Source organism: Vulpes lagopus, chromosome 6 (genome assembly GCF_018345385.1).
Source record: "Vulpes lagopus strain Blue_001 chromosome 6, ASM1834538v1, whole genome shotgun sequence".
NCBI lineage: Eukaryota > Metazoa > Chordata > Mammalia > Carnivora > Canidae > Vulpes > Vulpes lagopus.
Window position 1 is genome coordinate 96,420,010 of NC_054829.1, and position 26,405 is coordinate 96,446,414.

Consider the following 26,405-nt stretch of genomic DNA (forward strand, 5'->3'; position numbering starts at 1 on the left):
TTCGATAGACACTTGAGCTGCTTTCATAATTTGTCTATTGTAAATAATGCTACAGTAACCATAAGGGTGGATGTATCCCTTTGAATTAGTGTTTTGTATTTTGGGGGTAAATATCCAGTAGTGCAGTTATTGAATTGTAGAGTAGTTCTATTTTTAACTTTTTGGGGAGCCTCCATATTGTTTTCTACAGTGGCGCACCAATTTGCATTCTCACCAACAGTGCATGAGAGTTCCTTTTTCTCTACATCCTTGCCAACAAGTTTCTTGAGTTTTCGATTTTAGCCATTCTGACAGGTGAAAGATGATATATCTCACTGTGATTTTGATTTGCATTTCTCTGATGATGAGTGATGTTGTGCACCTTTTTATGTGTCTGTTGGCCATCTGTATGTCTTCTTTGGAGAAATGTCTGTTCATGTCTTTTGCCCATTTTTTAATTGCACTATTTGGGGTTTTTTTGGTATTACTTATAAGTTCTTTATATATTTTGGATACTAATCCTTTATCAGATATGTCATTTGCAAATATCTTCTCCCATTGCATTGGTTACCTTTTAGTTTTGTTGACTATTTCCTATGCTGTACAAAGCTTTTTATTTTGATAAAAATAATTTTTACTTTTGTTTCCTTTGCCTCAGGAGACACATGTAGAAAAATTTTATGGCCAATGTCAGAGAAATGCATCATGCTGTCTTCTAGGATTCTTATGGTTTCAGGTCACACATTTAGGTCTAAAATCAATTTTGAGGTTATTTTCATGTATGGTGAAAGAAAGTGGTACAGTTTCATTCTTTTGTGCGTAGATGTCCAGTTTTCCCAACACTATTTGTCAAAGGGACTCTTTCCCATTGTATATTTTATTCTGCTTTGTCAAAGATTAATTGACCATATAATTGTGGGTTTATTCCTGGACCTTGTATTCTGTTATATTGATCTATGTGTGTTGTTTTGTTTTTGTTTTTGTTTTTGTTTTGCCTGTACCGTATGTTTTGATTACTATAGGTTTGTAATATAACTTGAAGTCTGGAATTGTCAAACCTCCAGTTTTGTTTTTCTTTTTCAAGATTGTTTTGGCTATTTGAGGTCTTTTGTGTTTCCATACAAATTTAAATATTGTTCTAGTTCTGTGAAAAATACTTGTATTTTGATAGGGATTGCATTAAATCTGTAGATTGCTTTGGGTAGTATAGACATTTTTACAATATTAGTTCTTCTAATCCATGAGCACAGAATGTTTTTCCATTCCTTTGCATTGTCTTGACTTTCTTTTTTTTTTTAATTTTTATTTATTTATGATAGTCACAGAGAGAGAGAGAGAGAGAGGCAGAGACACAGACAGAGGGAGAAGCAGGCTCCATGCACCGGGAGCCCGATGTGGGATTCGATCCCAGGTCTCCAGGATCGCGCCCTGGGCCAAAGGCAGGCGCCAAACCGCTGCGCCACCCAGGGATCCCTGTCTTGACTTTCTTTATCAATGTTTTCTAGTTTTCAGACTACAAGTTTTTCACCTTTTTGGTTAAGTTTATTCCTAGATATTTTACTGTTTGTTGTTGTAATTGTAAATGGGATTATTTTCTTTTTTAAAAAATGGGATTATTTTCTTATTTTCACTTTCTTTTGCTTCATTGTTAGTGTATAGGAAGGTAATAGATTTCTGTACATTGATTCTGTATCATAAAATTTTACTGAATTTGTTTATTCTAGTAGTTTTTTGGTAGAATCTTTCAGGTTTTCTACATATAGTAACACATTATCTGTAAATAGTGTGAGTTTTACTTTTTCCTTACCAATTTGGATGTCTTTATTTCTTTATGTGTCTGATTTCTGTGGCTAGGACTCCTAGTATTATGTTGAATAAAAGTGGTGAGAGAGGACATTCTTACCTTGTTCCTGACCTTAGGTAAAACCTCTCAGTTTTTCCCATTGAGTATGATGTTAGCTCTTTTCATACGTGGCCTTTATTATGTTGAGGTCTGTTCCCTCTAGACTTACCCTGTTGAACGTTTTTATCATGAATGGATATTATTCTTTGTCAGGTGCTTTTTTCTGAATCTATTGAAATGATCATATGGTTTTTATTCTTTCTCTTATTGATGTAATGTTCAAGTAAAGCATTACTTTTAGTACAAGAAAACTATTTATAATTGCAAGGTTATATTAGCCTTTGAATTATGTCCATAGCTATAAATTTAGGTTTTCATGTTTTGTTACTTTTAGATTACTCAACCCTGCAAATGTGAACTTTATTACTTACGATTTTTCTTACTTAAAGGTACTTTTACATGGATTCCTCACAGGGAGTTTTTAATGTCATGTGAATTTTGATATTTTAAGATATAATGAAGTAGGCATATAAATTCTTTTATAAATTAAAAAAATGTCTTAAATGTTTGGCCTTAAAGACTTTTAAGACTTTTTATTTTTTTAAAGATTTTATTTATTTATTCATGAGAGGCACAGAGAGAGAGGCAGAGACGTAGAGAAAGAAGCAGGCTTCTTTCAGGGAGCTGGATGCAGAACTCGATCCCTGGACCCAGGATCACATACTGAGCCGAAGGCAGATGCTCAACCGCTGAGCCACCCAGGCATCCCTTAAGGACTGTCTTAAAAGTTTCTAACATTTGGCCTTAAGAGAAGAAAGAAACACGAGCCAGAAAAATAGGCAATTGAAGAAAATTCTTCTTTTTGAAGTTTGATTTTGTATAAATCTTACTTCACATGAAACTGTAGTTTATCCATTACGTTAAAACCGGAACAGACACCACATCATGGGAATATGTTTTATACCAAGTTAATAAAAGCAAAGTTATTTCATTTTTCATTGTGACTCACTTATTATTTACTGCAGTTTTCATTGTTTGAGTTATGAATGTATGTGAATATTAATGACCAACTGCAAAATTGTTAAATTGGAAAAATGGTTATAACATTAACAGACATAATAGAGAGTAAAATATTAACTCTTTGCTTAAAGTAGTCACAGTCAGAGAAGAATAGCCAGGAAAAGAAAAAGATCCCAAATTAAATACTTGTTAGAAGCACATTACAAAGGAGTGATCTAGTTGAGGAAATGTATGGTAAGTCAGTAATATATCTTCTTATCTGAATAAAAGATTCTACATTATTCTCTTGCTGTACAATTAGATCTTGACAAAGACCACAGTATTATCTGCCATATTTTTAACTGTATGTGATTTATGGTCATTTTACTCTCTTATAACAAATCACTAACAACTAAGGAAATGTGAATATTTTGTATTTTTAGTAAGGTGTAGGGTTTAGGTATAATGTTCGAGTATAATGTTCATAATAACGGACTATATAATACAGGGAATCCTTATTTCCTAATTTTTAAAAAGATTTTATTTATTTATTCATGAGAGACACAGAGAGAGACAGAGACATAGGCAGAGGAGAAGCAGGCTCCCTTGGGAGAGCCTGATGTGGGACTCGATCCCAGGACCCAGGGATCATGACCTGAGCCAAATGCAGACACTCAACCACTGAGCCATGCAGGCATCCCTATTCTCTAAATTTTTTAAATAGAAGCTAAGAGTAGGGGATCCCTGGGTGGCGCAGCGGTTTGGCGCCTGCCTTTGGCCCAGGGCGCGATCCTGGAGACCCGGGATCGAGTCCCACGTCGGGCTCCCGGTGCATGGAGCCTGCTTCTCCTTCTGCCTGTGTCTCTGCCTCTCTCTCTCTCTGTGTGTGACTATCATAGATAAATAAAAAAATTAAAAAAAAAAAAAAAAAAAAAAAAGAAGCTAAGAGTATTCAGAGTCTTCTGTTGACAGATATATACACTTGGACATTTGGGCTGTTTTAGTATCACTTAAAAAGCAAACAATGCATTGTATAACTCTTTGAGATTTGAGAGAGTTCACACATTTAGGTAGAACAAATGTAATTTTTTTTTTCTCTGTAGTTATACAGGGCTGTTAGAGCAGCAGTAGAGAATACTTTGTGACATTCATGATCCTGCACATCATTGATTCATGTCTAAAGTAAAAGAAGAAGTCCATGAATTCAATGTAGGTGGACCCATTAGAATATTTGTAGAGTATTCAAATACAGTTAAGTTTATACTGCCTTGATATGTCTTACTGCTTTGATTATACATTAACTATTTAGTTTAAAGTTAGATTTGGAACATTTTGTACAGTCATGTCATACCTTGCATATCACCTCATCTTCAGATCTCATTCCTACATATATTCAACACTGAGTTTTACTTAGTGTGTTGCAAACATTTTGATATCTCCAAATAATGGCAGAAATTTAGTCCCTGCCCTCAGAAGCTCATTATTTTGTGATAGAGACCGATAAGTAAACGTATAATTATAATTTTTTCATAAGTGCTGTAATAGAGGTGTCTGGTAGAGGTAAATATATTTACTGATCTTAAAGAGTGTAAAAATAGCTATGTCAAATCAAAAGGAAATAATCATAAAATGAACCAAAGGCAATATTATATGATCTGACTCTAGTACTTAATTCAACTTTTAAAAAATATCATTTCTTCAATGGGTTAATTGAATTGGTTTTTGTATATTTTAGAAGACACTGGAAGAAGTTATTTTATATGAACCAGAATGAATTAATTTATACTGTATTGTGCTGTGAATGACTAATAGTATGCATCTGATGCTTTTGGTTTTTAACAACTTTTTTTTTCTTTTTAAAACTTGATTGACTTGCTACCTGATTAAATCATGGAATTTTAACAGTATTACACATAATATTTTTATATAAAAAGCTTTACATAGCATTTTGTATATGATTCTACTTATTCTTTAGAAAAAATATTCATCCATTGGTCAAAGAATACTTTTTATTAAACTACCAGTATTAAATAGCTGTTAACTTATAAACATTTTAAGTAGGTGAAACATACATTTTACAGATAAAAAAATATTTGATGCAGATGTGTAGATAAAATATTTTAAAAATTAGAACACTGAAAAAAAAACTACAGCATGATGAATGTCTTTTTTTGAAAGCAAGGATTTCCAAATATATTCACTCTTTTAAATATTTAGCTTTGGTTTCTTTGTTTCTCAAATTACAAAGCTGCTGATAGCAGAACTCCAGGATTTCATGTGAGTTCAAGCAATGTCTACCTTAACACAAATGTTAAAATAGAACTCAGAAAATGCACTAGCAATAACCCAGGTTCTGTCTCAACCAATTTTAGACCTGGGCTATCCATATAGTAGCTATTGACCCCATGCAGCTTTTGAGTATCTGGAAGGGAACTAGTTGAAATTGAGATGATTCATAACCTCAGAGACAATCGTTTAAAAAAAAAAAAAGGAGTAAAATGATTCAATTTTTGTGTTGATTACATGTTGAAATGATAATATTTCATAAAAATAAAATGCTTATTAAACTTAATTCTATCTGTTTCTTTTTACCTTTTTTAGTGGCTTACATTATATTTCATCGAACATCACTGTTTTATACCGATGCTTCTCAAACTCTAGTTACATAAAAAATTATTTGGAAAGGTTGTTAAAACACAAATACTTGGGTTCTATCCTCAGAGATTCTGACTCAATAGTTTTATGTGGGGTCTAACCGTTTGCATTTTTAATGAGCTCCCAGGGGATGCCGGTATGCTAATCTATGGATCACACTTTGAGTAACAAGATTCTCATATGGACAATATCTTTTTGGTGGGGTTGTAAAGAATGTCTAGGATGAATCAACAGCTATATCAGGGCTCACATAATCTATTATTTGGTATAAACTATAAGTAAGACACTGTCATACTGTGTAGAGGAATTTAATTATGAACTTTGTGCTAGACCTTTGAGGAAAAATTTGTGAAATTTTGTCAAAGACTAACTTTTTGTTATATGACTATATATTTGTTACTAAGTAAAGAGGAAAATAAAGAAAAAATTAAAAGCAACTGTCAAATAGGAAAGTAAGATTCAGCCTATCATTTTTAAGACAACAGAATTTACTTGCACTTCTACAGAAAGGAGAGGAGGAAAATCGTACTTAAAAAAAAAAACCCAAAAACATACAGTTATAAAGGTACAGTTGTGTGTGACAGAGAGACCTTTTGTCAAAAGTATTTGCTTTTTTCTTATTTTTCTTCATTTCTGTATTTTCTCTCTCTCTTTTTTCTTTTAGAGCGAGAGAGCAGAGCAAGAGGGGCAGGGAGGAGAGAGAGAGAATCTCAGGTGATCTCCATGCTGAACACAGCCCTATGTGGGGCTCAGTCTCACAACCTGGAGGTCAAGACCTGAACTAAAACCAGTAGTTGGATGCTTAATCAACTGTGCTACACAGGCACTGCTCATTTTTATATTCTTAAAAACAGTTAAATAGGGGATGATGAAATTACAATGGGGAAAAAGATTAAGGTAGAGAGAAGTCAGAGAAGGATAGAAGAGGCTGGAAGAGAATAGTAAATAATAATAGAAAGCAATGGGGACATAGATGATTGTATTTAAGGTTGGGAACAATTCTTAGACTGTCTTTTACTATGATACTTGCAGACCTGTTTTCAGGACCAAGAAAGGATTTATTCATGGTTTTACCTTAGCAAATAACAATAACATGGTATTACTTTAGCAAATAGTTACTCAGGCTTAATGAAGAGGCCCATTCTTTTTAAGAAAATCTTTCCTTCCTCCCCTCCCTTACCCCTCTTCCTCTCTCTCTCTCCCTTCCTTCCTTCCCTCCCTCCCTCCTTCCCTTCTTCCCCCCTTCCTTTTCTTTCTGATAGCCCTAAGACTAGAAAATACTTTTTTAATATTGATCTTTAATCTTTATCATTGTCATTGCTTCTCATTGATCCTATTTCTAGCTCCTGGATAAACAAACAACAATGTTTCCTCCCTAACAGCCCTAACAGATCTTCTGCATTTGAAGATAACTATCATATTTATTTCCTCAGTTGTCCCTTGCATGATGAGAAAGGCAGTAGTAGGGTTGATATAAGATGATAGAGCAAAGGTTGAGAATATTTTTTCCTACTATCTGTATGGCATGTGTATGTTCTTATTTGGAAATATTTGTTTAAGAGGATAAGATGATCCTCTTTTCTAGAGGCAGAGGTATATTACGGTTCTCAAGAGAAATAGAACCAATAGGATATATATATGTGTATATGTACCCATACATATGTGTGTGTGTGTGTGTGTGTGTGTGTGTGTGTGTGTGTGTGTAGGGGTGAGAGAGATTTATTTTAAGAAGTTGGCCACTTGATTATGGCAACTGGCAAATCTAAAATCTTCAGGGTGGGCTGGCAGGATGGAAACCCAGGGAAGAGCTGATATTGCTCTTCAAATCTGAAGGTGGTCTGCTGGCAAAATTTCATCTTTTTGGGAAGGGGGAGGTGGTATATAGTGGGGGAGTGGGAAGAAGGGGTTAAGGAGACCATCAGTCTTTTGTTTTCTTCAGGCCTTTATCTGTTTGGATAGGACCTAGCCACATTATGGAAAGCAATTTGTTTTACTCTCACTCTGTGTATTTAAATGTTAATCTCATCCAAAAACACCCTTACAGAAACATTCAGAATAATGTTTGAATAAATACTTGGGCACCATGGCCCAGCCAAGTTGACACTTAAAGTAACCATCACAAGTGGAGTATATATCCTATTGAAGTATCAAAATGGATTGTGTGACAATTATTAGTGAGAAATGATGTATTAGTATTAGAACTTTCCACACAAGAATCTATAATTGATTTTACTGGGTTTTCAATGACCTGTTTTTTAATATTCATAGGGATAAATCCCGAAATGAAGCTCCAAGAGGCAGAGTAATGGTTTTTTTTAAAACACAGATTCAAAGTCTACATTTTAGCACACAATGTTCTGTGAGGTGAGTTCATTTTAGATGCGTGTGATTTTCTCTTCCCATAGTCAAGTATTACACATCTTTTCTATTCATTGTACTAAAGAAGCAAACAGAATGTTTTCATATGGCTCATAATAACTTAGTTATGGATTGATCATCTTTTCTTTCAGATCTGTGCATGTGGGAGGGATGATATAAAGGCAAGGTAATTTTCTGCAATGATTTCTGAAGGTTTAAAGAACATTTTTGCATATGTTTGCCTTTGAAAACATGTAATCTAAGGCCTGATTAGTTTAATGCAAAGTGAAAACTTTAGTCTCTGCAAGAGCTAGTGATAGGTAATTTTACAGGAAAACTTTCATTTTTGATGTGAGAATTCTTAAAATATAAGGCAGTCTCCCTATAAACTCAACCCTCTTTTCTGTGAGAAGTAATTGCAACTATTACAGCATCAATAAATGTAACCTGGTTGCTCCATCTTTAGTATTCTATAACAGTTTATACATCCCTCTGAACTTAGCATATATTAATTGTGTATGCCTTTTTCATTTATTCAGCTACAAACTCTTTAAGGGCAGGGCAGTTCTATTCAAGTAGCATTAATTTGGTACCACCATACATTAGTTGGTACTTTGCCCTGGAGAGCTCAAATAGACAAGTAATAGATAAATTTTAATACAGTTTAATACATTATGTAGTATAGCTGATTACTAAGTATTGGGGAAATAGAGAGCTGGATTCAAGTATTATAAGAGCCAAAGTGTCACATAGAGACTGACATTTCATCTGGATCCCATGGATAAATCTGTGTTTTATAGTTGTACACTTCTTCTTCTACCTGCCTCTTCTTTGAATCTTGAATAATACCAACCATCTACTTATTCTGCTTCCCAGTTCTGGTAGCCTTTGGCTGTTGGGGAAAAGAAAAAAAAAAATCACCCAGTTGTATGGAATGTTTCTATTACAAATTTAGAGTCTCTAGCCTCAGCTAGTAATGCTTTCACATATTCCTTTTTTGTAGGATATATTTTTCTCCTTTTCTGCTTAGAATATGCTTAATTGCCTTTCAAAACTCAGCTCAAATGCTACCTTCTTATTAGCATTATTACTGAATTTTCTTTTTAAAAATTTCAGCTTTGTCTTTCATGTAAATGAATTACCAACTTTGTTAGACTGTATCTTCTTTGTCTTTAATTTACAGCTTAAAGTATCTCTGTGACTTTGAAAAATGACCTTACCTTTTATATGATTCAATTTTTTCACATGTGAAATAACAGGGATAATATCTTGAGTAACACTAGAGCCCTGCAAGCCCTGCAAAATTTCTGTGATCTTTATGGAGCTGTGATTGCTTCCCATTTATATCTGTTATATATAACTTCACTGTGGTATCAGTCACATTGAATTGTGATAATTTATTCACCTTTCTCTTTCTCTTACTAGACATTTTTCTGAGGATATGATTTGTATCCTGTTTATCTTTTGTTCCCAACATAGTAGGGACTCAAAAATAAATTTTTTGAATGATCTCATCTACTTCCAAGTCTTCAACTATCAAACAAGTGCCAAGAACTTGGGAAACAATTACAACATTGTGTGTGAGTATCGGAGGAGAGGTGCGAATTTAATAAGCAGAATCATCATGCTGGATTTTCAAAATATAGTGTCCTTACCCAGGTAATGAGAGGGCCTAAGGATTATGGAAGAACATTCCAAGCAAAAGAAACAACATGCATAAAGTCACAGTGGTAGGAGAAAATGTAGTTCAATTAAAAACAAACATGTTGGGTGCGGCCAGGAAAAAAAAAAGGGCGGAGGGATACAATGCAAGAGATGATAAATGGAAAAGGGAGTAAGGGTTCAAACTATGAAAGGACTTTTATGCCATGTGTCTTTGTCTCCTTAGGCTTCTATAACAAATTACCACTGACTGGGTGGCAGTGCTCACAGTTCTGAGGGTTGGGAAGTCCAAGTCAAGGCAGTGGCAGATTCAGTGTCCGGTGAGACCTACTTCTGATTCATAGACAACTGTCTTTTTGCTAGAACTCACATGGTAGAAGAAGTGAGGCATCTCTCTGGAGTCTCTTCTGTAAGGTCACAAGTCCAATTCATGGGAACTCTTCCTATGACCTAATATCCCAAAGGCCCCACCTCCTAATAGCATCACACTGGGTTTAGGTTTCAACATATGAATGGCAGGTTGGGGGAGGAGGCCACAAACATTCCATCTTTAGCACCGTGTTAGAGAAATCCGCAAAAGCAAATATAAATCAGATTTGTGTTTTGAAAAGATCATTGTGGTGGCAGATTAAAAGAAGTGTTGGGGGATAGCCAAGAATAAAGAGGAAGAGGAGGACAGCTTTTCTTAGAAATAAGAGATAAGGATAGGTAATGTCATAGATAAGCTTAGATGTGAAGGAACAAAATACTTGCACTCTGAATTATCAGGAAAGGTTATCTGTTGACCATGATGGAGAACATGGCATATATAGAGAATAGTAAATGTTTAGAATTGCTGGCTTAGGAAATGTGAAAGGGGAGTGACCAGAGATAAATAAAAGGATTACTGAGCAATGTTGAAGGTACAATTAAAATTGTAAAATGTGAATTTGTGTGGTACCAGCTATCATACTTAATAACATTTTAAAATTGGAGAACAGGAAGAAGTATGTGGCTGGATTCATCCAGTGTCCAGGATTGAATGGCAAGGTGAAATAGATGGATAGGGTTTTAGGAAACTGAGATAATACTAGAATTGCTGAAATCATTGATCTTTTTGTTCAGAGTAGTAGGGATGAAATCAGTCATGGAAAGGGCTGATTGGGAAAAGAAGGAGTAGTTGAATGACTAGAGGTTTCAGTGAGATTAAAAAATATTCACATACTAATAAGTAAATAAAATACATGATAAAATAGAAGACTGATTAGAAAGTGATTTCCAAATTTAAGCTTTTAGCTATGGAGCAGCTCTCTAATGATGAAGGGGACAGTGCCCTGGGTGTTATGTGTGGTGGATTGTTAAAGAGCAGTAGAGAATTAGGTAACTTATTAAAGTCAGGGAATGTGAGGTCAACTTATTAACTTCATTATGTAGATTCAGAGTTGTTCAGAATGATGGCAGGAATTGAGAGGAGAGAGAACTCAAGAATAAGATCCAGTGTACTTGATTGAAATAATAGTGATGAGAACAGTGTCACCGGATGGTAGAAGTTGAAAAGATAGAAATTGTTTTTTTTAAACTTTTTTTAAAAATTGTATTTATTTATTCATGAGACAGAGAGAGAGAGAGAGAGAGAGATGCATAGACACAGGCAGAGGGAGAAGCAGGCTCCATGCAGGGAGCCCGATGTGGGACTTGATCCTGGGTCTCCAGGATCACAGTCCGGGCTGCAGGTGGCGCTAAACCGCTGCGCCACCGGGGCTGCCCTAGAAATTGTTTTTGAGTGAAGCTAGAGGACAAATGTTTCAGAAAAGATATTTTTGAGCTAAGAAAATGCCAGCTGGAGCTCCGAGCCCTGAGTCTTGGAGTAGAAGGGGAGGAAAAGAGAGTTGAAGAGTTCTGCTTAAGAGCACTTCAATGGAAGTCTTCAGAGAAGGGTTCCAGCTACAGTGAAGGCAGGAAGGTAGAGTTCTGGGAGTCTGGTGTTTGTATACGCTAGTTAAGGGATCCAAAGGGAGCAGTAAAGAAGGGTTCAGATGAGGCTTGAAGAAGTGATGGGAAAGTTTTTTTAACTGACCATCTCACAATTATTCTTTTCCCAGTTACTGTGCTCTGTATAGCTTGGGAAATTGTCATCCATTTTCTCATTTATGATCTTTTTTTTCAACCTCTCTGCTTGGCAGAGTGAATTCTTTGATTGATATTTCCCCCTTTGCTCTGTGAATTAGGCACTGTTAACGACCTCCATCATGCTTTTTTCTCTCACCATTCAGATAGGGCCACCTGTGGTGCCCTGATTTCTCTCTTAGAACATTTTGCCTTGACCTTTACCACTGTTGGTCTGTAGAATTTTTACAATTTGATATTTGTCTTCAGTATTATGGAGACCTAAGTAGTTACCTCACAATATCTGGTAAATCCAAGACTAATTTGAAAAACTTTCAGCACTCATTTTAGGGTGCTACATATTACCCACCATTCCCTGAAGTCTACAAAGAGCATTTTAAGTTTTTAGAGCACAAATATCTCCAAGTTGGAACCAAGGTCACTTTGTCAGTCTTGCTTTCACTCTCAGGATAATCTCAGGATAATTGGTTATTATGGTGATAGGATTGGGGAAGTATAACTGTGGTAGGGAATAGAGAGTCAGGGCTGTTTTTGAGGATAGGGCTGAGGTAGAAGATCATTTTGAAATATTGTACTTGGAAAAGCGTTCTGATATCTACAAGATTCTATGATCCAAACTAGTTTCTTTATTCTCTAAGCTATCATGGAACCTTAAGTGGCCACAAAGGTTTTATGTGAGTTGTGTGTGAGAGGAGAGGAAAATGTATGGTGAGGATCCTAGTGATGATAACAGACTTCATGATACATCCTTTTACTTCCACTCTGTGATATCTGCTATATTCTTGAATCCTGATTCTAGCCACTCTGGATAAATGTTTTGCCTAGGCTAGCTTGGTCTCTAATACCGTCCATTCTAGTATGGACTAACAAAGCAATAAAATACAGAAAATGATAGTTTTGTGGGGGAAATGAGGTTCTAAAACAACGGATGATCATCAAATATGAAGATTTGGCAGATTGGATTAGGTGCCTCTGTACATTAAGTACAGAGTGGGATTTGAATCAAAATATTATAACAGCTTTTATACTTGTCTGTCTCTCTGAACTATAAACTCTTTGAGGGCAAGGTAAATATATATCTTGTTAGCCATTTGCCTAGGATGTGGTAGATACTTAGTATTTAAAGCTAACTCAATGCATGAATCTAGTAACTTTCCTCAGACTGGTTAGGAAACTTCACAGATGTTAATAATGTAACTTACATTATGTGTAATGGTGATATCCTACTCCTTCATTAGCATATGTTTCTTAAGGAAAGAAGTTTCTCAGGAAATGTGGTACATGTTTCCTCACAGCTTTCATTTCATGATGTATGATGTCTGTTGGTTTACTGATAGCTTTTCAATCTCATGTGTTTTAAGAGCCATTATTTAGTAACTATGTTATGAGCAGTAATTAAATCCAACATATAACTTATCCCCATTTTTTGGTAGGTTAAGGTGGTCTGAAGTCTGTTTCTCTTTTTAAAGTTTAGTGTTCTTGGGTTTTTTTTTTGTTACTGCGGTAGACAAAGTATATTGAAAAGTGTTGGAGAAGTTTACTTGATTCTTCTCTTTTCAAAATAATTCAGTGCAATTGTAGTGCTAGGTTTATTTTGAATAGAATTATCAGCATTTTACCAGTTGGTTCTTTGTTCTTATTCTTGATGTCTCTAAACACAAGTAAAATCATTTATGGTCTCTCAAAATCTCTCATGACTTATTCTGTAACAATTACTATTTCAACTGACAATCTTGTATGTTATTTTTCTTGAAGTGCTTTGGCTTGTTATTTCTTCCATTCATTTCTCAGGGTAGGACTTCTTTCTTCAGTCTCCCAAACACACACTTTTTAAAATATGGAATTTATTCTATATTTATTCAAAATATATTATAGCCTACTACTCTTGTGTTACAGCATATAATCTCGTCATTCCCCCCTAATAATTAAGAACCTCTACCAAAGTTTATATAAGATTACTGATTATTTATCATTTCAGCATTAAGTAATCTGTTCTGAGGTGTTCTTTAACCTTTGGGAAATTGACCAAATTTGTTCTTGGTTAATAATATCTTCTTTTTTGCTTCCCTGTTTTCAAGCCTTAATTAATTAGTTAATTCATTCATTCAATTTTATTTTGAGTATGGTTGACACAGTGTTAGAATAGTTTCTGGTGTACAACTTAGGATTTGAGAGGTTTATACCTTATGCTGTGCTCACCCCAAGTGTAGGTACCGTCTGTCTTGTTACATGCTTTTATAGCATCATTGACTGCATTTCTTTGCTCTTTTATTCATGTGACTTACTCATTCTCTACCTGGAACCCTATATCTTGAGCCTCACTTGGCTTTTAAAAAATAGGCAACTAACTTTTAGTTCCTATTGTCTAAGACTGCACTTAAAAGAAAATATTTAATTTCCTCCCACAACACTTTAAAAACTTTTGTTTTACTTAAGCCAATTTGATTTTACTTGGATTTGTTTTCTCTTTCTAAATAAAACAATAGTAAATCACTACAGATCTTGATCAGTTCTTTGCTTCTTTTATGCCATGTCTCTACAATTCTTCTTTCTTTTTTTTTATCTTTACTATTACTTAAGATTCTCCTGGCCCCTGCCCTTTCTCCTTTTCTCGTAAACACTCCTCCTTTGGGGGAAGCTGTGAAATTTCGGAGAGGTGACCCTCAATCTCAACCCCCAGGGTTACAGCGTCTATTCACTAAAATTGCAGGCCTAAACTGATCAATACATGGGATGGCCAATCCATCTGGCCAAGTTAATTAAATCAGATTGGTTCAGTTCATGTGAGCCATGGTACTTTTGGTCTTTATCTTGAAGTGGGGAGGAGAGGTGTAGGGAAAGAAGAGACTTCTGTATTGCTTTTCTATAAGACATGGAACCGGTACAACCATTTTTCCTCCATGATACAAACTTACCTGATAATGTCAATAAACAGAAGAGGAGAAAGTTGAGGAGAGCTCAGAGAAATGGAGCAAGAGCAGGAAACTACTCATGAAGTTCACTATACTTTCAGATTTTATAATTATGTGAATTGTAAGCTAGTAATTCCTCTATTGTAATGTAATATTGGAATATACAATAGTATCTGTTACTTGCAATATGTCCTCATATATATAGGTTTAAAATAGATTTTCTGTTTATAAAATAATGCCAGCATATGGTACAGAACTTAAAAATAAAGAAAATGCTTTTATTGTAATTTTTTTATTTTACAAAATTTCAATCATGACAGTTTCCTTTTTTAAAAACATTTTTGAGCATATATTCATGATGTTAAATATTTTAAGATATTTCTAATGAATTTAAAATGCTCTATTGGATATATAGACCACAATGGTAGTTATCTATTGTTGGACATTTCTTAATTACAACTCAGTTTGATACTGTGAGCTGTTAAGCTCCATCTTCTTTGGCCAAGGTTATAGTAATGTCAATTTTTTAAAAAGATTTTATTTATTCATGAGAGGCACAGAAAGAGAGAGGCAGAGACATAGGCAGAGGGAGAAGCAGGCTCCATGCAGGCAACCTGATGTGGGAGTCGATCCTGGTACTCCAGGATCACGCCCTGAGCGGAAGGCAGATGCGCTTAACTGCTGAGCCACCCAGGCGTCCCAGTAATGTCAATTTTAAGTGACTCCCTACTTTTTTTTCCTTTTCTATGTACCTTTTTGTTGTTTGTTTTCCTGGAAAAGTAGAATAAATTTTATATCACACTGACTTGTTCACATTAGTATTATTTTGTTAAGTGCGTTTCTTGGATCAATCCTTTTTTTAATGATGCTCCAGTAAGAAATGATTGTTTATTTGGGAAACAGTGTATAATCCTATAGGCTTATAGTAAACATTAATAAAATAAGGATTTTAAAGAATCCTACTGAATCCTACAATGTCAAATCTCTTTTGCTTTCTTTATATTTTCACCTAAGGTATTTGACAGCAGGGTGGAGATGGGTCTTTTACTGAAAATATTCCTTCACTGTGTTTTACTATAACCTCATTGTCTTAATTTGCAGTGAAGAAATCCACATTTACTATCAGGACCGTATTTTGAGTACTTTAAACTTTTAAGTGAACAATTATGGTTATATACTCACTCTGCTTTTACTATAATCATTTAAACATTTCTTCCTGGTGTTTAGTTTCTCAGTAAATATCTTTCTTATTTTTTAACCACAGAACTTTTAATTTTTAGCAACTATTTTATGACCTAGTTAGTGGTAATTTTAAGGAAAGGAGTCAAACTAGTAGATCTCACTGATTATTCTTTCAGTGATTTCCAAACACATAGCTTCTCCCACTCCCACAGCTTTCATTATTCCTGGAATTGAAATGATTGCAAGACTATCAGAATCATTTATTGTAATTTTATAAAATGACTGTCACAACTTACTCTCTTAGTAAGACCTGTTTCTGATGGTGAGTCATTTTATAAATGGGTCTTTGTTATGCCCTCTTTCTTTTCATGACTGCATACATTTTCTTTCCTGTATCTCATGTTCCTTTTATTTGCCTAAAATCCTTATCGGAGGAAAAAAAGTTTCTCACCAGTGAAAGAAATTCCATTTTTTCCCTACCCTCTACTTCGTATACTTCCATTTTCTTTTAGAAATAATAATTTCTTCTTGTCAGGCCCTTACTTTAATCTTCTTATACTCAGCATATTCTTCTTATATGTTTTAAATCTATTTTAAACCTGCTTCACTTTCTCTATACTTAGTTCCCTTTCTTTCCTTCAGTCACTGCCTCAATTTATTTCAAAATACTATACAGCCTTTTTCCACTCATTTGTATTACTTTAGTTCTTACTCCTGTAAATATGTCAGATAAAAATATGTCTCATAAAATAACTTGGTAAATCTAGTCAAAGTATTGTCATCACCAAATTTGGTAAATTGTGGTAGGAAGAACACTAGACTTGGAGCCAGAGAAACTGGTTTCTTCTTCCTTTTCCAATGTAATCTTATCATGTGGCCTTACTTGCCATATGAAGAAAACTGTCATATAAAGAAAAACTATAATGCTGCCTTATATGACTTTTTTCAAAATGATGAGATTAAAAATAAATAAAATGAGAATACATTTGAAATTACCTTGAAATTTAAAAAGAATACTCAATATGAATTTAAGGTAGTTGTTATATTGGTCAGATATCATTAGAAAGATTGGATGGCTTTTAATCTGCTGTCTTTAAGTGAAGACACAGAGTCTGAGCTGGAATTACCTAAAGTGTGTGTGTGTGTGTGTGGGGGGGTGGCATTTCAGATGGGAAATGTGCAGTAAGGAGGTATAAAATAAGATTAATTTGGATTATTACAAGTGATTAGTATGGCTAGAGTGTAGGATGTCAGTGAGGGAGCATCAGGAAACAGGTTGGGAAATATGATGGATGTGCTTGACTGTTTCATTAAATGTTATGGTTGATGATTTGAAGATTGAAGTAGAGGAGTGACATGAAATTTATATTTCTAGAAGTTTATCTTGTTATTACTGTAGGTAACAGATGGGGGATGGGAGCTGAAGTTAGGGAGACTCTTGAGGAGGCTATTGGATTTAATGAAAGTCAGAACTGAGAACCTGAAGTAATGTGGATATAGAAAAGCAGATACAAAAGATGCTAGTGAGATGGAATCTATGGAACCTGCACTCTGATTAAATGTGGGTGGTAGAAAGGCATTTACTAAAAGTAACAAGTTTATAATCATTCTAGGGTTTCTGGCTTAGATGGGTTCCCCGCCATTCACTGAGATAGAGACTAGAATGAATTTAAGGGAAAGGGATAAATTTGATTTTTGGAGTATTAAATTTTACATATCTATGGCATATCCAAGTGCAAGTTCTTTGTTTTCAGTTGGATAAAAGAAGAGAGGATTTGGAACTTGTCTGTGTGGTAGTATACACACATATGATGAAATGATGCCCTGCATTTGGGTCAAATCACCTAGACACAGGGCCAGATCTTTTTTTTAAACCATATTCTAAAAATCCACCCTTTGAGAAGTAATACATAGTTCCCTAGGAAAGGAGACACATGGCCCTTTGAGTCATGAGTCATATTCTTGGTCCTTGCAGTCAATCCGAAATCTGCGTCTTTTCTTCATAGTCTGTCATAAGGATCGCTTGGACATGTAATGTAAAGATATCGGCTCTTTAATTGTTCATATAACTTTAAGTAAAACTTCAAACACTTTTTATTACTCTAAAACAATACTATCTAATCTAAATATATTTTTAATCTAATAGCGTTACAGTAATAGCAGTCATTATTTTTGTTTTTCTAACTTAGAGTTTAAATTGGTTATCAGATGCATTCCATTAATTTATTCTCGTGTAGTCTATCTGCTGACATCATAAATTCAGCTTGTCTTAGTAATGTACCTGAAAAGTGTTTAATTGTAAAGCCAGTTATTTTAACTTATTTACTTAGCAGCTTTTTTGGGAACTTTAGTCTTTCTAGAAGAAATTATTGGTTCCTTCTGATTCCACTTCTTCTCTCCTCCTGGGTTATTTATTGGCCTTGATAAGTTATATGAGTACTTCTTTTAACTTCTCCTATATGGCATTGTATGGCATTGACATTGTGGCCTGGCTTCTTGATTTACTCTTCTTTCAAGTTTCTCTGACCCAATTGCCCACTTTTCTCTTGTTCTTTCTGTCACTGGCAGTTTCATAACTAAGTTGCCTCCTTGCCATCAAGGAGGTTAGGTGGAGTGTGAACATAGGACTACAGGGACAGAATGAGTGCTTGCAGAACTGCAAGGCCACAGTGATGGATGGATATGACTCCTGTAGTTGCTCCCACAGACACTACTGTTGAGTAGCAATTGTCCTTCATATATGGCTTCTTCAAAATTCAAGGACTGTCAGCTGCTTATAATTTGTAGGCATACTCAAACATTTTTATGACTGCACCTAAATGTGAAGGAGGAGAAAGATACTGAATTGATTCGTACATACCTTTAAAAGGAGTGTAGTTAAAATGTCAATAGTAGTCTGGCTAAAGATAATAAAAAGTCTCCCTGGGTTTGTTTTGTTTTGTTTTGTTTTGTTTTGTTTTGTTTGTTTGTTTGTTGTTTTTAAGACTCCTGATCACAGTGTGTGATTTGTTTACAAGTAGCCAGTCATTTAGATTGCAAATACTAACCGCTGACTACTTCTTAAAGTTCTTTTAAAATTATTTCAAGAGTACTCAGAGATACCTGAGAATATCTTTTAGTTCACAGATAAATATACATTTTGAGATGCAGTAGAATGCCAGTGCAGGAAGTATGTATGAAATGAAGGCTGCAACTTTATAATTATTTATTGTACAGAGGCATTTTAGTGATATGCAGTATTTGGTTATGTTTTTATGCCAAGGAAAGAAGATAATTCCCAGCTGTTTAATTTGTATTTGAAACTTACTCAGGAATCCACATGCTAGGAGGTTAATAGAATTACTGTTAGATTTTTCTAAATTTTAAATCAGATTTATATGAAAAAAATGGATAATGTTTTTCCCTTTTAATTTCTCTGACAGTAGCATTAAAAAAGTACCATTCCAAATCTTTATCTTAGTACAACTATTTTCCCAATTCCTTGGATTGTAACCTGTGGCAGTTCTCATAAGAATGTAAGGGGGTTTTGTTCTCTTTTTCCTCCGTTGCCCCTGGTAGTTGAGCTTTGATGTTAAGTCATTCTTTCAGTTATGGTTAAAATGAGACATGCATGGGTGATTTTCACTTAACTGCTCGCCTCCACACACACACACACAAATGCCTCAGCGTCACATCTAATCGTGATTCATGCCTTATGCCAGACTCTTGCTGTCATCCTAGCATCAGCAGATGGTGGGACAGGACCCCTGGGGCAGTGTGCCCCAGCATTCTGGGGTTGAACATCTTCTGGTAGCAATGGTCAGAAAAGGAAGGGTTTTTATATGGCAATTGAGTTCAGTTATTTTTTGTTTCTTCCAGGGGTAGGGGGATCAATTAATGGAAATTTGGTGTCCAGTTTTCAGGTAGTACCTTAAAACTTATTTTTTAGCCAAGAAACAAAAGCAAATGTCACATTGCATTTTATAAATATGCTTGCCAAAAGGACAGCTCCTGTGTTTAAGTGCCACCATGGGTAGTTTATGTTTGTAATAATCTGAACTATAAGAAACATAGTAAAAAGCTACACACAGAAGGGGAGGTTTCCTCTATTCATGGGTAAGTAAGTTTTCTGTTCTTAAAAAGAAAAATACACACACACATACATACACACACACCAGTGGATGCCAGGTAACACACATGTTGATTTGTTAGTGTCAAAAAATCTGAAGTTGCTATTTATGTTCTGTGATTAGGATGATAGTAACTTTAGACAAGTTTACTTCATCTTTCTGGGCTCTGTTTCTTCACCTAATAAATAAGGCTGTTATAAAGAATCTTGAAAATATCTTTTTTATTATACTACATAAATATAAGAAACTAAAATAGTATTAGCTGTATGAAAATGTACTAGGCTTATGATAGTAGCAGGAAGTGCATGGGTGGAGTTTCAACATTGGATAATCTTGGTTGTTTGATCTGTAGTACTAATGTCACAGGTGAGCACCCACATATAACCAGTTGCAAATAACCTTTTTTTAAGGTAATAAATCCATGGAAGTATATTTTTCCATATAATTTTCTATTTCTTCAATTTTCTATTTCTTCATTATTATTTTCTATTTCCATATAATTTTCTATTTCTTCCATATAATTTTCTATTTCTTCAAATTTTCTAATCTTTCTATTTCTCATATTTCTATTTCTATTTCTTCTTCCATATAATCTTCTATTTCTTCTTTCTATTTCTTTTCTATTTCTATTTCTTTCTGTTTACTATTTCTTCATAGTTCTAGCTCCTCCTGATGATGTTAAAAGAATATTAAGGTTCTTTAGCTCAGAATCCTGCATAGTCAACGGTGCATCGAACAGTGGTTTTTAATTTTTTTGACCAGATATATAATTAGAGATGAATTTTACATAGAGTAGTACATGGGCATACACATAGTTCAAACTAAAGTTGCTTTGTTTTACCTTACTATGGGCAAATTTTTTTCCTACTCTTTTATTGTAGCAGATGTTAATTCTGTTTCTCTCTTTAACAAATTACTGGTTCTTGTTCACCAAGCCAGAATTCCTAATGGACTGGGACCCACAATTTGAAGAACACTATACTAAGTAATCAGCACTTACTATAAAGAGTCTAGGGGATAGACTCTCAAATTATTAAAAATGATTTTCCTAATTCTCTCTTGATCACATCAGCTCCCATTTACTTAACAAGCAGTCTGCAGAGTTCCCTCTTGTTTTTATGTATATCCAAAGGATGTAAAGGATACAAAGGACTGAATTTAAATTGGATTTAAGTTTTACTGAGCTTTATAACTCTATCTTTAAACACATGCCATTCCTCTTCATTGTTCAGAATCAAATAGTAATTTTAAATTTTATTTCCTTGAGTTTTTCTTTACTTCCATCATCATTCCAGTGTTTTATTGTCTTTTATTAGGTGATGCTTTCAATAGCAGGTACATGAGTGGCTTGATTTCATAGAAAGTATATTTGTATTTTAACAAAGAAGAGAAGAAAAGAAGTAGGGGACTTTTAAATTTCTATATCAACAAATAGAATTCTGAATACTATGGCCTCATTGCTGTTTACTATTTCTCTTCTTCATTAGTGGTTATTTGGATGAGTTCTATGAAAAACACAGTAGTCATTAGAACTTTATAGTCTCCTCTGTATGATCCCATATAAAATGACATTAGGTGGGTTTTTTGTTCATTTAATTGCTATTAAAAATTGCTATAGCTGGATGCCTAGGTGGCTCAGTGGTTGAGTGTCTGCCTTCAGCTCAGGGTGTGATCCTGGGACCCTGGGATCATGTCCCTCATCAGGATACCTGAAGGGAGCCTGTCTCTCCCTCTGCCTATTTTTCTGCCACTTTCTGTGTGTCTCTCATGGACAAATAAATAAAATCTTTTTAAAAATTGCTATAGCATGTAGGAAACCATAGAAATCATATATATAATGATATGCCATTAAGAATTCAGAAGGGAAGTAGAACAAAAGCATTCCTAGTCTGAATAGACTAAGCTGGAACTAACATTAAAACATAAATATGGTGTGCAAATGGTATATTCAGAAATGATTTCTTTATAATTTGACTTTAGATTGACAAAACATTGTATTATAAAGTGGTTTGTGCAAATAAAACCTCAAGATAAAAGCTGCTTGTTGAATTGATGATTATAAGTATATTTATATAAATGTATATATTTGAATGTATATTGAACTAATTTCTGTTATGGATAGTGCAAATTCTTGAAAACTTTATTGTAGATTAAGTTGTCAGTATTAGTGTTGAAGATTTTTGCTAAAGTTCTTTGTGTGTGTCTCTTTCAGATATGGAAACGAGTGAAAAAATCCAAGGAAGTGGAATACTTCAGCTGTTTGCAAGTCTGTTGATTCCACAGTCTTCCTGCACAGCCAAAGTAGCTAACATCATAGCAGAAGTAGCCAAAAATGGTGAGGTTTTCCTCAAGAGCTTTTCTGCTGGGAACATCTTCAGTTTTACACCTCACTTGTCAGTATGTTTTATTAATTTATGTTTTAATTTTGTAGATTAGACATTGTCCATTTCTTTCTATTTCTTTTTCACTTTTTTCCCATATAATTGTTTAAAATGACTATAGTTATAGTCATTCTGTTCATACATTTCCATTCCTTCGAAGTAGAATTAAAGGAAAGTGTTGCTAGTTCCTGCCACACATGTGTCATGTATTACTTTGTTAAGAGGATTCTTGAGCTCACCATAGAGTCATTCATCTTCATTGTCACAGGAGAGCTCACCTTTTGCAGTGTATATGTTGATTTGTATTATACCCAGGTAAACTCTCTCTCTCTCTCTCTCTCTCTCTCTGTCTGTCTTTTTTTTTTTTTTTTTTTTTGGTCTGGCCTCTTCTACTAACATTGGTACTTGACTGCAGCAATGCAGCTGGAATATATGTTCTGTTTTCTGCACCTACCTACGTGGGACATGTTTATTTCTTAAATCTCCATGTAAGAATACTATGGAAAAACAAAAATATCAGCAAAGCTTAGATTATATAATAGCTAATCCATCCTATTAGAGATGGTTTCTATCCAGGGAGAGATTCTTTGGAAGAGTTGTATTTTAGCAGAAGTATTTGCACATGATTTTAATTTAGTTTGAGAAAGCCACTGACTTCTTAAAGCAGTTTTTAAGCAGAAGGAAAAGCCATACTTAATGTAATATCTTTAATGTGCTTCAATTTTCAAAGTTTGATACTAGTTTTAGGACTTTTAGTAATTTACATATTTTATACTTTAAAGAAGAAAAAGTTAAAAAAATTCTGGCTTCATTTGTGTAATCAGTATGGTAGATGGCATTGTAAAGTAACAGTATGTGGTGTTTTTGATCCAGTAAAACAACTTGCTCATGTGTGTTACCAAAAAAAAAAATTGAAGTGAAATTTTTTTCATTTGTTTAGAGGTTCTCAAAATGTCTTTCAAATTCCAATGAAGTTCTGTATCGGTAAATTTTTTTTGGTCGCTAGATGTCTAAGCTACTGTAATTATAGTCACTATGCTGTGCTTGGATTAAGTTGGTCATAACTGTTGAGATTCTTAGTGGTTTGGGAATATTTCGTGTACTTCAAGAAGATTTGAGCTGCTCTGAATAGACAGTGGTGATTACCTTGAGATGACAAAGAACTCGTGAAGCAGGTCTAGTTTGAGAATGGAACACCTCAAGATGGTGTTTATTAACCTAGACCAACAGCTATCTGAATCTTCTTAGATGCAATATAACTTGAGTTTTAAGATCAGATGGTTCATTTTTAACTTCATGAGAATTAAAATGTAGATTTCCAGAAATCTATTTTTTCTTTTAAGCCTTTTCTCTTAAGAATGAGTCTATATACTAACTATAGCATAGATTCAGAAATATCAAATAGTAAATTTTTGTGAAATGAATTGCCATCCCTCTCTGATCTTACTTAGTAATACCAGTCTTATAATACTTTGTCATAATTTCATGATAATTCTCCTGCTTTAATTTGCTGCCAGTTATACTCTAATAGATGACAGCTATGTTCTAAAGACATAATAGAATTTTTAGAATTTATACTTCTAATAAGAGGCTTGTTACAGGGATATCACTAACCTCTACTGATTAAAATAAATGGAATACATTTAAATAGTTATTTCTTGCTTAATCACCACATTGTTTTTGTAAGTGATTGGCTGAGAAAGTGAATTAGAATCTTCTTTTAAAAACATCTTCAGAAATGCAACATGACCCAACAAAGTGGTGTTAGAAGCTCAACCTCAGTCATTTTGTAAGAATTAGTTAGTTACTAGTATTATCTTTTTTAACAAAAGACAATCCTAAGTATAAATGAAAAATGTCTATTCAGCAAACTACATATAAAATTCACTGGTTCTTATGTATTCATGTCCCATAGTTGTCATCATTTTTCTAAAGAAAAACATAAAAAGCTAAGAGTTAATAATTATAGGGAGGTTATTAGAGAAAATTCAAACTCTGAATATACATTCAGATGTATGTAGTCTAACATTAAGATAGACTCTAATAGTGGTTTTATTTGGCTTATAGAGTTAAAAAAAAGTTTTTTTTTTTTTAAAGATTTTATTTATTCATGAGAGAGAGAGAGAGAGAGAGAGAGAGAGGCAGAGACACAGACAGAAGGAGAAGCAGGCTCCATGTAGGGAGCTCAACGTGGGACTGGATCCAGGGTCTCCAGGATCACACCCTGGGCAGCCCAAGTTAAAAAAAAGTTCTAATAGATCTGGTTCCTGTAGGCAGCTGCAAATGGGGAAAGTGTGTATATGTAAGGGTTTTAATGTTTGATAAGTCAATACATAAAAAGTGGATTTTATAAAAGGAAAAGTTTATTTTATGGTTTTTATCACAGTGCTGTACTTCATGATGATGCTGAATGAGTATGTAATTCAAGTAAGTTTGGGAAGTAAAAGCAAAAAAGGGAATACTGGATTTAGAAAGAAATAGAAATATTCTATTAAGCATTTATTGTTTCATGATAATCAAAGGAAAAAAATACTCCAGTAGAAATTAGCTTTATGTTAATAAATTGGGGTTAATATTGAGATAGAGTAATGCCTAGTCCTTATACCTCAACATTGAAATCCACTCATTATACAAAGAACAAAATTAATTTTATCTTCTATTGACACACATAGAAGTATACAAATACTTAGTGGTTTCTGCCTTCTATTGCATATTGGCTTCTACTGACTTTGGTTTTTTTCACTCACTGTCATTTTGTACGCATCATATTTTCAGCCTTCCCCTGATAGTTCTTCCCTCACTCCCCAGGAACTTTTCAATTCTCTGGAGTTCAAATTACCAAGAGAGGATCTGATTTTTTTTTTTTTTTTTTTTTTTTTTTTTTTTTTTAGTTCATTGCTATTGTCCTGTTTAGCAGATTTCTTGAACTAGAACATCTGATAGACTGTTGGCGAGCCTGTATATAGTCTGTCCTCAAGTCACAGTCCAACCAGCTATGATTAGGTAACAGGCTAATGTCGTATAAACTATGGGTGTGTGCAGTGGGAACTCCTTTGGACAAGGATGACTGTCACAGCCATTCATTCTATAGCCTCTGAAATACTATATATATATAAAAAAATACTATATATATATTTTACTGTATTTTACTGTAATACTATATATATATAGTATTTTAAACATATTCCTTATAAATTCTTGGTGTATTTTTACATATATCCATCTAAAGTATGTAACTCATGTCTTTAAAACTAGTTAAAGAGGGCTGTACTCCTCAGCTAAAAAGTAAATTGGCTGAAAGGCAGAAGATTTTAAAGATTTTATTTATTTATGGCAGACACAGAGAGAGGGGGCAGAGACATAGACAGAGGGGGGAGAAGCAGGATCCCTCCTGGGAGCCACGTGCAGGACTCAATCCCAGGACCCAGGGATCACAACCTGAGCCGAAGGCAGATGCTCAACCACTGAGCCACCCAGGCATCCCAGGCAGAAGGTTTTAGAAGGGAGTTTACTTTAGTTTTTGACAGAGACTGTCAACAAAGAAAAATATAACCTCACTCATTTTGTGTACTTAACTACATTAAGTATTTTATAGAGTTATAATGGTACTTTGGAACAGAATGTTCTCTTTAAATGGTAAGCCTTCTTAAACATTTTAATAGTAGGTATTTATTTTATTAAGGGACATGATTATGTAAATTGTGAATATTTAGATTGTTAATTACGTATGTCTCTTATTTTCAGAATTTATGCGTATTCCATGTGTGGATGCTGGATTGATTTCACCATTGGTGCAGCTGCTAAATAGCAAAGACCAGGAAGTGCTACTTCAAACGGGCAGGGCTCTAGGAAACATATGTTACGATAGCCGTAAGTGTTGAAATATCAATGATACACTTAAAAACTTTTGTTTAAGAATTATGGTTTTGAGGCTAATTTCACTTTTAGTGTTAGCACTGTCGTTTCTAGGCTAAGACACTAACATGGGCCAATATTACTTAGCTCTGCTTCCTTAGCAGAACCATTGGAAATTTGGGCCATAGCATTCTTAACCAAGAAATTAAGGAAATTAATTCTTTTCCTCTGCTTTCACAAATAATACTTTCAGAGGAAAGTAAGTCAATTTCTAAGAAATTGGGGCTTTTAGTTTTAGAAAAAAAAATGTATTATCTTTTAGTTAGGTTTTAGTGAAGTTCTGTCTCTGAATGAGAATGCTTAT

At 34.2% G+C, this 26,405-nt stretch overlaps 1 protein-coding gene across 8 annotated transcripts in view; it reads left to right on the plus strand.

The window, feature by feature from the left end:
• RAP1GDS1 (Rap1 GTPase-GDP dissociation stimulator 1) overlaps positions 1-26,405 on the plus strand; it is a 152,188-nt gene that overhangs the window by 40,536 nt on the left and 85,247 nt on the right. For 6 of the 8 annotated variants that reach the window (XM_041758850.1, XM_041758849.1, XM_041758847.1 and 3 more), the window contains exons 3-4: positions 22,018-22,140; positions 25,931-26,056. In XM_041758850.1, coding sequence (XP_041614784.1) covers positions 22,018-22,140; positions 25,931-26,056 — 249 coding nt within the window. Of the gene's footprint in view, positions 1-22,017; positions 22,203-25,930; positions 26,057-26,405 lie in introns of those variants that run through there. The other 2 variants (XM_041758852.1, XM_041758853.1) reach the window with 2 other exon arrangements.